Below are 17,500 nucleotides of genomic sequence, written 5' to 3'. Positions count from 1 at the left end.
GCACATTTTGTGGAAATTTTTCTTTTACCGTTTCTTCTTCTCCTGGACTCTACAGAGAAAATGAGTAAATAAAGGTAGTTTACAGATACACACTGTCCCCTTCGCTACATTCTACCAAATTGAGAATGTCCAGTACTATGAGCGAGAGATTAAAGGACGCCAGAAAAGGAATTTACGTCAAGTAGGTAAGTAAAATTCTCTATTTCTTCTACGTCCCTCCATGTCAGTACACATGGGATCTACCAAGCCATGCACCGAAAACAAGGGGTGGGAATAACCAACATAATGCAAAAACCAAACTGATGCTAAGGAGGCCCTGAGAAAAGGCCAGCATCACATCCATCCAACAGGGGAGCTGATAAATATATCTCCTGAAAAGGATAGATAAAAGGCACAATAACAACATGTCCTAGGACATGGTAAACGATTAACAAGAGCTACAAAATCAACCACAAAATTACAGAGACCGGTACTTGAGGATCAAGCATTGCAGATTAAGACTAAACATATTCTGTTTAAAAAGGTTCCCTCAGTGACTAGAGGGATACCTGCAATATGGTTATCTGACAAAACCCCACCTGGGGAAGAACAAAAATCCTGCAACTGTTAAAACAAAAAAGGTGCCTAGGACAAAACCAGAATGATGGCAATAGCCATCTCAGAACTAAAACACCCTAGAAACCACCAAGAAATCAATCAGATCAGAAACTAAACACAACTTGAATGCATCTATCACCAGTGCTGGAGAAATACACGATCCTCAGCAATAGCAAGTGGCCCTAAAAAGACTTGGCCCACATTAGCCTGGTCCTGCATCTTAATGGAAGCAGCTCAAACCAGTGCTGACCAGAGTCACCTCTACACCAGAGATCAGTCCAAGATCCACTAACTGCATGCTAATAATACCTAATGAAGACTTAAAGGGATACTGTCATGGGAAAAAAAAAATTTTTCAAAATGAATCAGTTAATAGTGCTGCTCCAGCAGAATTCTGCATTGAAATCCATTTCTCAAAAGAGCAAACAGATTTTTCTATATTCAATTTTGAAATCTGACATGGGGCTAGACATTTTGTCCATTTCCCAGCTGCCCCATGTCATGTGACTTGTGCCTGCACTTCAGGAGAGAAATGCTTTCTGGCAGGCTGTTGTTTTTCCTTCTCAATGTAACTGAATGTGTCCCAGTGGGACATGGGTTTTTACTATTGAGTGTTGTTCTTAGATCTACCAGGCAGCTGTTATCTTGTGTTAGTGAGCTGTTATCTGTTTACCTTCCCATTGTTCTTTTGTTTGGCTGCTGGGGGGGGAAAGGGAGGGGGTGATATCACTCCAACTTGCAGTACAGCAGTAAAGAGTGATTGAAGTTTATCAGAGCACAAGTCACATGACCAGGGGCAGCTGGGAAATTGACAAAATGTCTAGCCCCATGTCAGATTTCAAAATTGAATATAAAAAAATCTGTTTGCTCTTTTGAGAAATGGATTTCAGTGCAGAATTCTGCTGGAGCAGCACTATTAACTGATTCATTTTGGAAATTTTTTTTTTTCCCATGACAGTATCCCTTTAACTAAATGAACACCAACTCTGGGTTATCATAAATCAGCATATCATTGTAACCATTGTAGAGCCAAGCTGGTACAGCCCAGTAGCTCCACCAACCACCAAATCTAAACTGGGTATACAACAGCACAAGGATAAGCTGCTGAACCAACCAATGTGACTTAAAGCCATCTACCAGTAAGCTATGCTGTTGCCCCAGCCAACTGCTACATAAGCAAGCAATGGGACCCAAGCCAATTACAGTTCTAGAAAACACCCACAAAAGCCGAGGCCACTACAGCTCAAGCTGCACAATGCTACAGTTTATGCAAAAACTGAACCAAACCCGTGACCATACATAGAAGCTACTGAACCAGCCAACAGCTGGGATCACAATCCAAAATCAGGCATGCCAGAAGCTTATAGCCTACAAAAACTGGTACCAACCAGCAATGATGCACAATCCACTGGCAGAGAGCCAGCCACCATACATGCAACCAGTGGTGGACCAGCCAGCTATTATGTATTCCAATATAGATGTGCAAGGCCATTGTCACACTAGCAGGCCAAGATGCCCGTCAGCTGAAGTGTTTGCAAAAAACCAGAGTGGAATTCGAATACACAAGCAATAGTAAATAAGCCAGCTATTGTGAATGCCACCCTTAGGGACAAGGTAACCAACTGCACTGGCACCTGACACAAAAGTCAATTTCCATACATGCAACAACGGAGCACGTCAGTTGTTGAACTTGCAAAACCCTGGTCCACAAGCCAGCCTTATTGATAATAAGCAGTGGCATACAAGACCAAAAACAATGCATGTAAGGCAGAAGAAAAGGTTAGCTGTAAGCCAACATATGACCAACATCAGCTGCTGAATACCAATCAGCAACAAAATTAGCTATGGGCTGTGAAACTCAGAGCAAACACCAGCTGATGGTACAACCCATGCTAGATCCAACCAAATAGTCAATCATGCCTACTGCTGGTGTAACCAGAACCATACCTGCAAGGATTGCAGACAAGACAAAACCAATGGCTGTTGTCCTGCCAAGGATTGCCGCAAGGCAAACAGACATGCCCACCAAGGGCCACAGCAAGAATAGTAACCATCAGCCACCACAGCCTGGCTGTGACCTATGCACCATAGGTCACAGCCAAGACTGGCGGCCACAAGCCCACAAGGACTATAATAAAATCTAGCAGCCCCCTTAGCCAGGGGCCACAGAAAAGGCCAACAGCCCAAGAACCCTGGTAAAAGGCAAGCAAGCACCTAAGTTAAGGGCCATGAAAACAGGTCCGTAGCCATAATAACCCAGGTAAAAGGACAACCAAACAAATGCGCCAAGGGTAAAAGACCACATGAGCCAAAGGCTCATGCAACAGGACAGCAGAACAAGGGCCCTTGTAAAAGGCCAGCAGACCCAGGAGCCGAGGACCATGGTAAAAAGCCATGGACCAAAACAAGGGCTCTAACCCAAGCCAAGGACCATAATTAAAGCTAGAGGCCACACAAACCCAGCTCCCTGGCGAGATGCCCGAGGCCACACAAAGGGCCATAGACTACAAGCTGGCTTCAAGCATGTTAAGGTGCCAATAGACATAACAGTAAGTGCCCTTTAATCTACCAACAATTAAAGAAGGGAAACCTACCGTCACAAAAACTCAGTAGATGTAGTATAACTACAACTGAGCTCCCAACAAAAGCCACCAGATGGGAATAGAATATCTAAGAGAAGGCCTATATCACACAAAAATACACCATATAACTCGGAACACTGCCTGTTAAGTGTGGAAACATCATAGGAAAAAATGGGGTACAATGCTGCTACAGCAGAACAAACCCCTAGCCGGTCCTGGAAATACCAGGTGTAATAAGAGCACACTTGCCTACTGTGTCTGCGAAGAGAACTCGGGCTCACAAACCTAAGACCTCAGATGACAACTATACAAGAAGTCAGAGGAATACAGGCACCTAACCAGATAATATGCGCTAGACAGTAGGAATAATCCAGACAGATCCTTGGTGGCAGACTGCTTCTAAGGAGCAGACTCAGGGGCGTAACTAAAGAGGAAGCAGACCCTGCGGCTGCAGGTGGGCCCAAAAGGTATAGGGACCCATGAGGCCCAAATAAAGAGCAAATTCAATACGTATTGGTAAAAAAGCACAACCTCTGGATATGTTAGGGGCCCTAAAATGAATTTGCTGTGGGGCCCAATGACATCAGGTTACAGCACTGAGCAGACTCAATGTAAGGAAGGAAGGGGCTACAATACTGCTTCAGCAGTGCAAGCCTCCAGCCAACCCTGCAAGCACCCAGTGTAATAAAAGGCAAATATAATCTCTGTGTCTGCACAGAGGACAATAGAAACAACAGAAGCAAACTGAGGAGTATCTGCACATTACCTGATAGCAATGAAAAGTCCGCAGGTTGGAAACTTCAGCTAGAACCCGGATAGCTTTCAGCTGAGGGACATAATTAGCTTATTAACATGCAGACTTAGTACATTGTGTAACTGCATTTTGCACAGAGGACTCCAGCTCACAACATACGACTTCATATAATATAAGAAGGAACACAGGCAGCTTACCAGATAGCTCAGACTTGACAGCAGGAATATCCAGTCCAGTGGAACACTGCTTGTTAAGAGCACTCATAAGAAAGGAAGGAGGTGCCATACTGCTTGAGCACATGAGCCAATATAACCACTGTGTCAGCCAAGAGGATGCAGGTTCACCCATACAAAACTTAAAATATTAAACAGCAATAGCAAATGGGCCAAAGGAACACCTGCACCTTACCAGATAGTGACTAGTTAGCTTGATGGAAACTCCAGCCAAAGCCCTGATAGCTTTCAGCTGAGGGACATATTAAGCATATTAACATGCCGACTTCCCAGTGAAATTAAAGTTTCAAATATACAATGGATACTGAGAAATCAAAATCTCTGGATCCAGATACCACACTGCTTAGGCAGAGGGATTCACCAGCCAGTACTTAAAGTGTAGCAAGAGCCAATACTGTATTTTGCACAGAGGATGCCAGCTCACAACATAAGACTTCAGATAATACAAGAAGTCAGGGGAACACAGGCACCTTACCAGATAGCTCAGGCTTGTCAGCAGGAACATCCAGGTGGAACACTGCTTGTTAAGAGCAGACTCATAAGAAGGAAGGAGGTGCCATACTGCTTGAGCAGTGCAACCTCTAGCCCTTCCTGGAGGTGCCAATATAACTTCTGTGTCTGCATAGAGGATGCAGGGTCACCCATACAAGGCTTAAAATATTAAAGAGCAATAGCAAAACGGGGCGAAGGGTCACCTGCACCTTATCAGAGTGGCTAATTAGCTGGATGGAAACTCCAGCCAAAGCCCCAATAGCTCTCAGCTGAGGGACATAATTAGCTAATTAGCATGCAGACTTCCCAGTGCACTACACACAGTAGATAATGAAGAATCATACTCACCAGCTTCAGGCAGTTATAACTAGCCCATATGCATACCCACGGCCCTTTTGCAGAAGTTCTGTAAAGTCTCACATAACTCAAAAGAAAAGGGGAGTCCAAAAAGCTCACAGGTAACAATGTGGGAAGCCCACACCTGTGTCTGTTCCCAAAAAAGCACTAGATTGAATCTTGTATCTCGTTGGCATATAGCAGGGGGGCTGTTTTAGCACAGGGCTAGGACCATGGGTATGCCCACACCTGCATTTCTTCCCAATAAGCGATAATTTACAGATTATGCGTCTTGAGGCATCAGGTAAAATCTTCTCCATTACCTGGGAATCATCCCTCTGTGTCCACACAGAGGTAAAAAATAAGCAAAAATAAATAAATAAATAAATAAAAATACAGAAGAAAAAACAAAAGGCTCACAGGTAATAATGTGGGAAGCCCACAACTGTGTCTCTTCCCAAAAAGCACTAGATTTAATCTTGTGCCTCGCTGGGCATATAGCAGGGGGGCTATTTTAGCACAGGGCTAGGACCATGGATATGCCCACACCTGCATTTCTTCCCAATAAGCGATAATTTACAGATTATGCGTCTTGAGGCATCAGGTAAAATCTTCTCCATTACCTGGGAATCATCCCTCTGTGTCTACACAGAGGTAAAAAATAAATAAATAAATAAACAAAAAGAAAATGCAAAAGAAAAACAAAAACTGTGTTTGATTTCTCTCAAAATTCAACAAAAAATAAAAAGTGAGGAGGGAGATCCTACCTCCCTGTCCAGTAGGACAAAAAATAACTGTGGTGAGGAGGAGGTCATGTGGTCTTATAGGTCATGATTAATTTTGATTGGCTATGTTATAGGTCCTACCTCCAGGTCTGGGAGGGGCAATGCCCCATGTGTACTGACATGGAGGGACGTAGAAGAAAATAAAGATTATACAGTTAGTTCCTTTATAATGTATCATTTAGTTCTTTAAAGCACAAGTACTGTTTTTTTATTACAGAGTTTGCAGTCAGCTCTGGTTTGTTCAGCCATCGTATCTGTTTTTGCATTCGGTGAAGCCTTAGGGCAGTGGTCCCCAACCAGTAGCTCGTGAGCAACATGTTGCTCTCCAACCCTTTGAATGTTGCTCCCAGTGGCCTCAAAGCAGGAGCTTATGTTTGAATTCCAGGCTTGGAGGGAAGTTTTGGTTGTATAAAAATGTACAGATGTACTGCCAAACAGAGTTTCGATGTATCTTGGCAATCCAAATAGGGGCTACCAAATGTCCAATCACAGCACTTATTTGGCACCCCAAGAACATTTTTCATGCAAGTGTTGCTCCCCAACTCCTTTTTCTTCTGAATGTTGCTCACGGGCTCAAAAGGTTGGGGATCCCTGCCTTAGGGCAATGGAGAAGCCATTTTGTTGGCTGAGCATTTTGTAGCTATGTGGTTAAAGGAGAAGTAAAGCCCCAGGGCGCAAAGTTTTCCGATTTCACTTCGTGACATTCGGCGCATGCGCAATAGAGCTGTACCGGTACCTGTTCCTACTGCGCATGCGCCAGAAGACGCCGGTCAGAGCAGGAAGAAGACGCGCGTGGGAGAAGATGGCGACTGTGAACTCCGTGGACAGGACCTGCGCAGAGGGGTGAGTAACAAGTTAGGGGCATTTGCCCAGGGGGACAGGTAGGCCAGGGGGGAGGAGGGAGGGGGGGCAACACAGGGGAGGGGGGGAGGGGTTTTGCGCCCTGGGGCTTTCCTTCTCCTTTAAGGTCAAAATTGCTGCGCATCATCAATGAAAATAAGCACCCCATAACTTTGACAGGTGATTATCGCTTGAAATGCATCGAATATCAATAACTGCTTGCCAAGAATGTGTAACAGTGCTTTCAGTTTATACAAGGTATGTGATGTTACAGGCCCAAAGACCAAGGTTTAAGTTTCAAAGCCAACAAGATCCAGAGCAACAGGTAAAGCTATCTGTGTTGGACTGTTGGTACTTGGATATCAGGCAAAACAGGTACAGGAGTGTGAATAGCAGATTGAAATACAGGTATAAATGTCAGGGATGCAGGTAGAGCAACACTGTGTGAGTTGATGGGCACTAGGGAGACACAAAGGGAGTATTTTCACTCCAAAAAGCATTCAGATTCACTATATCCTATCAATCACCTATCAGTGGCAGTTATTGTAGGCCTGGTGCAAACTTTATGACTTTTGTCATTACCATGGGAGTCCCATAAACAGACCAGAGGTGAAAGTAAGCGGCAGGCAGATAAAGGATGAAGTGAACAAACCAAGGTCAGAATAAACAAATATGCAGTATAAATGCAAGGACAGGGCAGGAATTTAAAAACAAGCTCTGTAAAGAGTCCAAAGAAGGGGCAGGCTTATATAGCCTCAAAAAACGATGTTAGCTTCTAAATTCCTGACACTTGAACCCTGTTATATTGTTAAAAATCCTTGCTGTCCACTCAAAACTGTACAATGTATTGTTTTGTTGTACAGTGCTTTGCCCTCAAGGAGCGCTTTACAAATAAAAATATACATACATACATACAATGAAAAACAAGATGTTCTAAACAACTTTACATTCAATCAAAATATTCAATGGTATTAAAGTTATATTTTTAAATATTATAGCAATGGAAAACAGTAATTGAGTATCCCTGTTTCTGCCCTTTGAAATAATTTAGTAGAAATTATTTCTCTCCCAGGTCTGTTAATCTTCAGGTATGTGTACACATCCACAGTGTGGAGAATATAGACACAAATTGCTTTTCTTGATGTCTGCTGGAAAGCTGCTTAAAAACACGTTTTCATTATGCCAAAAAACAGTTTATGGGTGGCATTCTCCATTGAATCCTACATTTTTAAGGTACTTACACACAGACATTTTTTAAGGCATTTAGAAACATTTGAGTGCAAAATGCATATATTGTGTTAAAGGCACAACTATAGACGGCTAAGCATGTAAATTCCAAACACAATCCTCTATTCTGTTGATTTCTGAATGTACGAGTCATGTGAAGTATGTTGCATCTAAAAAAAAACATGATGAAATATGAATGGAGTCAAAGGCAACTCTGAACACTCATAAGTACAACTATGCAATAGATAATAGAATCAATTAGCGAATGCAATTAGGCATGTTTATATTAGAATCTCAAATATGCATTAAATGCATGAGAAAAACTGCCCATGTACAAGAGCCTTTATAGAAGTTCTAGGCAAACAGTTAGCTGCATGAATTAATTGATGGGCTGAGGTGCTGCCAAGTAAGATTGTATTTTAATTGAAAACGTTAGGTGGACCCCTAATAACTCAGGGCCCCTAGCCTAGGGTAACCTATTCATTAATCAGCCCATGTCGAAGAGCCAGTAATATAAACATTTGATGTTCTATAAACACTTGGGGTTAGATTTATCAAGGGTTGAATTTCGAGTTGAAATTCTAATAAAAAAAGACCAACCGAAATTTATTTAAAAAAATATCGAAGTTTTTTTTTTTTTGCAGGTAAATAGGGCATTTTTGTTTGAATTTTTTTCCAGAAAAGGTGGCAACCAGAGTGGAACAAATTTTCTTGTTATCTATGCATTTAAGAAAGTATACATTGCACAATGCGGACTCAAAGTTGCAGGAGGAAGTGATGCACAGTACAAAGTATTTGTCATGAAGTAAGCCATTGGGTAACCTTTGCTTAAAACAGTAAATATTTACAAAAACAGCATCAGACTGGAGGCCCACTGGGGCTTCCGCCACAACAGAGTCCCCTTCCGGCTCCCCTCCTTCTGTCTCCCCCCCCAGCCACAACCACCATTCGGGCCCCTGCTCATACTTGTTTGGTAGTTGCGACCGCGATCCGGAAGGGATGAGATCAGGGGGCAGCACAGCCATAGTCGGGTATGGGTCTGGGTTGGCAGGGCCCACGAAGGCAAGGACCCTCCAGGTTTTTACATGGTGTCCCGTCGGCCCAGTCCAACCCTCTACAGAAACCAGTGTGTGCCTTTCCGATCCTAGCTGTTGCTTGTTGCAGAGTGTTTGTGTAAGCGCGTGTATGTGCAACATTCCAACATAAAGGCATCACCTGGTGACAAACTTTCGGGAGGAATGTAAAATTGACAGTGGTCACTCGGCTGCCACTGCCAGGAAAACCAAAAATTCATATGAACAGGCATAAAGCTCTGGAAAAAGCTATTTTTTGTCCTTGATTTGTAGCCCAGTCACAATCCTTTCATCCAAACGTTTTTACGGGAGGATTCCAGATCCCTGGAATCACAGACCAGAAAGAACCCAGAGTCTGCAGTATCTCATTCAACCAGCAGATAGAGCAGTCCCACTGGCTATACTGGAGACTATATCAGACAGAGAAATATTGTGCTTGTATATCGAGTTTATGTTTTCATACATGATTTTAGCTTTATAGAATTATGAAGAGAGCATTGTGACACAAGCACCTTTAATGAAAGCGATTTAGGCACAACTCACTGCAAGGAAAATTGCCTGTTGTAAACTATGCTTGTGGATGTAAATGACCCCTGCAGAATGTTTATTTAATTGTTACTTTACATGAACCTTTTATTTGGACAGTGCATTCTTACAGTAGGGCAAATATTTGAAGTACAATACCACTTGCAACAGAAGTAACTAGACATGAATTGACCCCAGAGCAAAATATGCAGATATGTTGAGTACCAATGTGTTAAATAACTGCTGGTAGGGACCCCTAGTCCGGCAATTGTTACCTCAGTGAAAAGTGGGTGCGCTCTCTGAAGTCAAAGTGCTTTGCGCACGTGCGTCCTCGGTTGCGCACACGTGCCCCCGGTTGCGCACTGCTGCAGCGGGGGCCAAAGTGGCCGGCCGGGTTGCCTACAGCGCCCGGCTGGCCTGGCCTTAGTAGAAATATAAGCTAAGAGGCATAACTCCTTGTGGCATAAATACAATAAGTACTTTGGGAGAATTTATAGAAACAGTGGAGCACAGGTGAATTGCTGTCAGTACATGTCAGAGCACAGAAGGCCAGTGAAGTAGAGGGAGCAGTGAGAGTAGAACCAGGGAGAAGACAAGCTCAAGGTCAGATAGATGTAGGTCAGGGCAGGCAGCAGTTACTCAGAATAGTAAACATGCAGTAGGTCAGATGAGACAACAAGCATTGTTGCTCACTGACACAGAAGCAAGTCTGAGCTGAGTGTGACACATGCTCACAATAATATATCAGTCCCCTGAGGATGTGCACTCCTGAATTGCCAGTTTTACTGACTGGAGGGTAATTTTGAGAGACTTTTAACACATTCAATGGTCAAAGCCATAACCATCCTCCATTTCCAAAATTAGCCATCACTGATTTAGCGCAGAACTCCACGGGGCGATGTTATCCGTTTCGTCACGCTGAGAGGAAATGCTACAAACTACATGCATCCGACTGTCGGGTGAAGACACAGCGTGAGGCGTTCGCATGAATCGCATCCGACAGTCGTGTTGTATGCATGTCGTTTGTAGCTTTGTATGTTGTTTGTAGTTTGTATGCATTGCTGTTCATTATTTCTAGCACTTGTCCTAAGTACTTATTGTATTTATGCCACAAGGAGTTATGCCTTTTAGCTTACATTTCTACTAAGGCCTGCATGTCTTCTATGCATTTATTTTCCCATATATATTTTCATGTTATAGGTGCACCCTTGTCTTACCTACAATTGATTCATTTATCTTTATTATAATATTAACATTAGGGATGCACCGAATCCAGGATTCGGTTTGGGATTCGACCAGGATTCAGCCTTTTTCAGCAGGATTCGGCCGAACCAAATCCAAATCCTAATTTGCATATGCAAATTAGGGTCAGGGAGGGAAATCGCGTGACTTTTTGTCACAAAACAAGGAAGTAAAAAATTGTTTCCCATTCCCACCCCTAATTAGCATATGCAAATTAGGATTCGGTTCGGTATTTGGCCGAATCTTTCGCGAAGGATTCGGCTGAATCCAAAATTGTGGATTCGGTGCATCCCTAATTAACATATTATTTTATCTTTCCCTTTTGCTCTAACATAAACATCCAAAGAAAACTGTAGCACACCGATCAAACTTGTCTTGTGAAGAAAAGTGTTTTTATTGGCTCACGGCAGACATAAAGTTTGGCAACGTTTCTGGCTCACGGCAGACATAAAGTTTGGCAACGTTTTTGCTCTAACATAGACACTTTTCTAGGAAGGGGCTTGAGTTTTAGTCTCTAACTGTATGCTTTTGCACTTACTGGAAAATAACACAATTTGTTTAATGTCTTTGCATCAGTTTTGCAATATTCATTACACAAGGACATTTTAAGTCAAGGGAAACTTTTTCATTTGTTTTCCTTTTTAATGTAAAGTGATTTGCTGCAATAATCTGAGTTTACTAAAACTATTCTTTCAATGCTAATCTCCTAAAGAATTCTTCTTCTAGGCCACAGTAGGGTTGATGATTATCTAGTTTTATGGGCGGGCAGAGGGTTAACGTCTTTCAGAGGCGCAAGATCTCAGCTCTGATAGCTGATTGTTTTGGTAATGGAGACATTGTAGCAGCGTTTCTTTGTTTTTCCATAATTAATTAAAGCTCTTTTGGACTGCCTAGAAACTGGATCCGGTTTCACAAAGTTTTATTATATTACAGTATGCAAGCCTTAGGGTAAGGTCACACTGAGCATTTCGGGGAGATTTAGGCGCCTGGCGACTAATCGCATCATCTTTCTGGCGACCAATCTCCCCGAACGCCTTCCCTCACTCCCTCTTGCAATGGCTAAAATGAAAAATAGCCGGCGCTAAGCCCATGCGGTGATTCGTTTTCCAAAGTCGCCAGAAGTTTAGTAGTGATTAAGCAGCTAAATCTCCCCAAAACGCTCAGTGTGACCTTACTCTTAAAGGTATTGCCTGTGATAGTAATAAGGTAACTGCAAAGGCAGAATAAAAAATGAGTGTTTTCTATTCTCAGAATAAAAACCACAAATGAAATCACACATATAGCTAATATACAATATACTGTTAGAGTTTTGGGGACCATATAAAAGCAAAAGGGTTCTTATGTGAGGGTATATTATGCTTTATAATGTAGTCAGTGACACGAATGACATTAACTTAGCAATGTACATATAGGGCAGATTTTGGCTTTAGAACACTCAAGTGTAAATTTTTCGGCTGAAATTTGCAAGCAGATGCTATTAATGTTACTGACTGCACTCACGGGTGGAATCAGCAAGTGTGACAATAGCTTAGAGAGAAAATATATAATCTTTCAAAACAGAAAATGATTATTGTAATTATTGTAATTACTGTACTTACACCCCATTAATATTAATATAAACATTTGGATGACTAGATTACCATAAACTTATAGACAGGGGAGTAACTGGAAATAACTCTGCCCTATTAAAGTCTCCTAACCTTTGGGGATGATAATCGGTATAGTTGCATACCCTGAAAATGCACCTCACTAAGGACCTCAATAATCCTGATACTCTCAATTTATAGACATCTAAATGTATTGTTCATGATAACAGGAAAAAGGTTACATTGAAAGGAACATTAATTTTGTAATTTGTGCCAAATTTTTAAATTACATTAAGTAATTTTAATTTAGGAAGGGGTCCATTATAACCTTTCTGCTGATCCATGACCCCATTGCAAAGCACAATGACAGACACAGGATATAGCAGTTCATGGGCATGGAAAAAAGGAAGTTACCTCAGAAAGGAAATGGAGCATGTGTAGAAGAAATACACTGTAAATCAAAAAGATAAAGGCTGTATATGTAATATGCATGTAATATAATCACAGTGTTAATGACAAGCCCTCTATAAAGGACTAACACTTGAGTGACTAGTTGTGCTCGCAGTTGTGTCACAGGTTAGTCTTCATTGTTTAAAGGAGAACTAAACCCTAAAAATGAATAGGGCTAAAAATGTCATATTTTATATACTGAACTTATTGCACCAGCCTAAAGTTTTAGCTTGTCAATAGCAGCAATGATCCAGGACTTCAGACTTGTCACAGGGGGTCACCATCTTGAAAAGTGTTTGCGACAATCACGTGATCAGTGCACTCTGAGCAGCTGTTGAGAAGCTAAGCTTAGGGGTCATCGCAAATTATCAGGCAGAAAACGAGGTTGGCCTGTAATTAGGGTTGCCACCTTTTCTGGAAAAAAATACCGGCCTTCCTATATATATCTATCTTTTGTCCCTATTAATAACATTGGGACAACCATCATTTTTACCGGATAGGCCAGTAAAATACCGGCCAGGTGGCAACCCTACCTGTAATATAAGCTGATGCTACAGGGCTGATTGTTACATTCTGATGCTAGATGCACTGGTTACTATTCTGTTGTGTAGTAATTATCCATAATGGTTACTAATTAGCCTAACACGGTGACATTTCTATTCTATGTGTACTGTATATTTTTAGTCGGTCCCTAAGCTCAGTAACTGACAGCATCATGGAGCATGTGCAGTGAATCAGCAGAAAAGATGATGGGGAGCTACCAGGGGATATTTGGAGACACAGATCACACAGACACAGACTTACTAATAATGCACACTATAAAACATGCATCACCATTTTCAAGACTACTGTAAAGCACACTAGGATTTCTGGGAAACCAAACCACAATGAAGTAATTGCTTCCCTAATAAGACAGTTGATTATTGGGAACACAGTGAGATGGACATCTTGATCTCCCTTGATAAAGAATAATAATATAAAAGGTTGAAAACTGTTATACAGAAATGGTTAATAAAAGAGTTGCAGACATTTCTACATTTGTGAAATAACCAAAAAAGATGGAATTTTATATGCATTTAAATATAAAGCAGTCAGCAAGTGTAGTGAGCGCAGTGCAATGTCAAGTGCAATAACCATGTTTTTTCCCCAGCATGCAGCAGTTTTTTCCTGGAATCCAGCATCATTGCTGTTGCATAGGGACGATGCGCTTAAAATAATGCTCCTACCAAAATTGTGTCCGATTCGCCAAAATTAAAACAATATCATGTTTACTTTGGTGCAACTGGGACACCAAACATTTTCAAAGTCTGTCTGGTATCATTTCCACTGTTCGCTGGCTTCACTTCCAGTGTTTGGAGTGCAAGTAACATGTTACATGTTCCTGGTCTGGAGTAGGTGGTGGCTCCAGAGTTCCCCTGACCCATTACACCTGCAATTGATTTCTGGTGGAATTATTATTATTTCCTATTTTGTGGGCAGTTTTATAAGACACTGGATAAGCTAAATAAAATAACAAGAACTCAAGATCATAGATCAGTCAAGACAGCTCAAAGATGCTGTTTGGTTTTCAACCCATTTTAGTATTTTATTTAGCTTGTACATTTCCTTATCAACTTACCCATATCCTTCCTCTGCTGCCAGTCTCTACCACTAATCTTGTTATGTTTAGCTGCCAATAATCTTGTCATTAAAGGCCTATATAAGCCAGAGCTTTCATGCCTATTGCTGGATCATTGATTATTTTCTATGTTCTACCCCTTGTATCTGAGTTCCTGGTTTACCTTATTCCTGCTTGACTCACATTCCTGTTTGACCCAAGTTCCTGCTACCCATCCTTAATATCTGATATCCTGGTTTTGACTCCTGACCTGTTTACATGGACTTGCATTGCCTGCTCCCATCTAGACATCTCACCTGATTATATGGACTTTGTTCAGCTTGCTGCCTGCCCTGACCACTGGACTTGTCTTATAGGTTGTATTGTCTATTACTTGGACTTCAGTGTGTCTTTTTTTAGTAGTCATTGTTATCTGTTCAATTTACTTATTAAACTAAGTATTAAGCACAATTACATATTCCTTGTTCCTCTCTATACACCAAACATGGGAACACCACCTTATCAAGCACATAGGCTCTTACCTGCCAGTCTCATTTCTGACAGATGCAATCAAAGTAACAGGCATAACTGAGTCTCTTTTATAGGCAGCCATACCAAAAATTTATAGAAATTGTACCTGGCAAAGTTACCTGTAATCATTGTAGATCTTGCAGGGCTAATTGTAGTTTTAGCCAAAAAGGATGGTAAAAATATTTAGTAGCATACCATATCCAGCTTGCCAACTGTGTAATATATAGAATTAAGGACAGAAAACCTGTAATGATGTTCCATGAACAGCTAAACACTAGGGCAAATGGTCACTGCTCTTTCTTGGCACTCACCTTAAAAATACAACTGAAAAGAGAGGCATTTACCCAATGTTCTGGGTATTAGCTGCTCAATGGATCAGAAGGTAAAATTATCCCTGACAAACACGAAAGTTAGTTATCTCTCCATATTTTCCACAAGAACAGATGACAGGTCATTGCACACAGGAAAAACAATAAACTACATGTTGTTTCCAAAGTGTAATGAAGAGCACATCAACCTATTCACCTCATAGGTATTTGTAACATCGCCGGCGGGATGGCAATCAGTGCGCATCGTTTTCCGAAGTCGTCCAAAGTTGCCTCACGAGGAGCGTGCCTCTCTGCCCTTAAGGGCTATTTTAGCTTCATTAGCAAAACTGTTATAACACATAAATCGTTGCCCTAAAACTCCCAAAAATGTGTTCAAACTTTCATAACCTGCCACATGTAAACTAGACATGGCAATTAGGAGTTGTGGACATAAAATGGGAGTGTTAAAATAAATCGCAGTGCTAGAAGCGCCTGATGTTTTTGTCCCTCAAAGTTTGGTTTGCAGCTACAGTTCACAAATAGTCAGATCATGAGACAGCAGAGAGCTTCTCTTTTTGATTGGGAATATGTAGATGGTTCAGTCATACAGCTGAGTAGAAGTATTGAGGCACAGTATATGAACAGGCCAACTACTTATAATTGTAGCCATAGCTTTCAATGATTTTCTCCTCACAAAGCTGGTCACTTCACCCACTGTTATTACTAAAACCCAATTTGTTAAAGGGGTGGTTCACCTTTAAGGCAACTTTTAGTATGTTACAGAATGGCTAATTCTAAGCGACTTTTCAATTGGTTTTCATTATTTATTTTTTATAGTTTTATAGTTATTTGTATTTTTCATATGATTCTGTGCAGCTTTCAAATTAGCGTTGCTGACCCCTTCTAAAAAAACAAATGCTCTGTAAGGCTACACATGTATTGTTATTGCTACTTTTTATTACTCATCTTCTATTCAGGTCTCTCCTATTCATATCCCAGTCCCTTATTCAAATCAATGCATGGTTTCTAGGGGAAGTTGTACCCTAGCTGCCAGATTGCTTAAAGGAGAAGAAAACCCTTTCGGCGCAAAACCCGTCCCCCCGTAGGCCCCCCCCCAGGGCAAATGCCCCTAACTTGTTAATCACCCCTCCATGTAGATCCTCTCTTGCTGAGTTCACGGGCGCCATCTTCGTCCGAGCGCTCTTCTTCCTGTATTTGGCGGCGCATGCGCAGTAGGAGGCATTTGGCGGTTGGACCTACTACGCATGCACCGAAAGTCATGAAGTTTCCGAAAAAAAGAAATCTGAAACTTCGTGAAATTCGGGTGTATTTGCAGTAGATTCAACCGCCAAATGCCTCCTACTGCGCATGCGCCGCCAAACGCTGATCAGTACAGGAAGAAGAGTGCTCGGATAAAGATGAACTCGGCAAGAGAGGGGTGACTAACAAGTTAGGGGCATTTGCCCTGGGGGGAGAGGTAGGATGGAGGGGGGCCTAAGGGGGAGGGGTTTTACGCCGAAAGGGTTTTCTTCTCCTTTAACATGCAAATTGAAGAGCTGAAGAATAAAAAGCCAAATAACTCAAAAACCTTAAATAATAAAAAATGAAAACCAAATTGCAAACTGTCTCAGAATATCACTCTCTACATCATACAGGCTGCTAGAATTAAATAGTGAAAGCAAAGCCCCAATTGGTTCAAACTATATAGCTGTAAATGCGCCTTGTTACGTACACTGAATCTATTCGAGAGGGAGTTATAGTCGCTCCTGTTGGTTACAGCCAGTGTCGGACTGGGGTATTGATTCTAGTTGTCGACTCCGCATCATGACATTGACCCCGCCACACGTTTCAAACCTGCGTAGCATTCCTTAGCACTCGCGCACGTTGACTTAGTGTTTCCAGCCGGGCGCGCGCACTCGGTGACGTCAGCAGGGACACATGACAGGCAGCCCGTCACTCGCAGTCCTCCGCCAGTCCGGAGTGGAACCATTATGAGAAACTCATCCTCCGCTGGGTCGGCTGCTACAGTATACTGCCCAACACTGGATAACCCCGATACATGGCTGAGAGTCCCGGGTGAGAGCTGCTTGTGTCTGCACGTTGAACAGAATGGTGAGGAACAACAGTATCGGGGTGAGACAGGGTAGAAACAAGAGGGGCGGAGGGAACACGAGGGGTAACACCCCCCTGAATAAGTGAACCCGTTGTGTAGGCGGCAGAGAAGCAAATGTCTCAGGGCGCCTCTGTCCTTTTCCAGCTGTTGTACAGCGCACAGCCTCCTGGGACATGTAGTTTACCGCTGGGACGGTGCAGGTTAAAAGTGTCTATAGTCACGTGTCGCC

At 42.1% G+C, this 17,500-nt stretch overlaps 1 protein-coding gene across 4 annotated transcripts in view; it reads left to right on the top strand.

Moving 5' to 3' along the window:
• Positions 1-16,860: 16,860 nt before the first annotated feature.
• The window catches only part of trpm7.S (transient receptor potential cation channel subfamily M member 7 S homeolog), a 60,742-nt gene continuing 60,102 nt past the window's right edge, over positions 16,861-17,500 (top strand). For 2 of the 4 annotated variants that reach the window (XM_018255396.2, XM_018255395.2), the window contains exon 1: positions 16,862-17,291. In XM_018255396.2, the coding sequence (XP_018110885.1) occupies positions 17,268-17,291 (24 nt within the window). In that variant the 5' untranslated portion in view covers positions 16,862-17,267. Of the gene's footprint in view, positions 17,292-17,500 lie in introns of all 4 variants that reach the window. The other 2 variants (XM_018255397.2, XM_018255398.2) reach the window with 2 other exon arrangements.

This window comes from Xenopus laevis, chromosome 3S, assembly GCF_017654675.1.
Source record: "Xenopus laevis strain J_2021 chromosome 3S, Xenopus_laevis_v10.1, whole genome shotgun sequence".
NCBI classification, from domain to species: domain Eukaryota; kingdom Metazoa; phylum Chordata; class Amphibia; order Anura; family Pipidae; genus Xenopus; species Xenopus laevis.
Note: the sequence above shows the minus strand (reverse complement) of the source record. Positions and strands in the feature narration are given on the sequence as shown.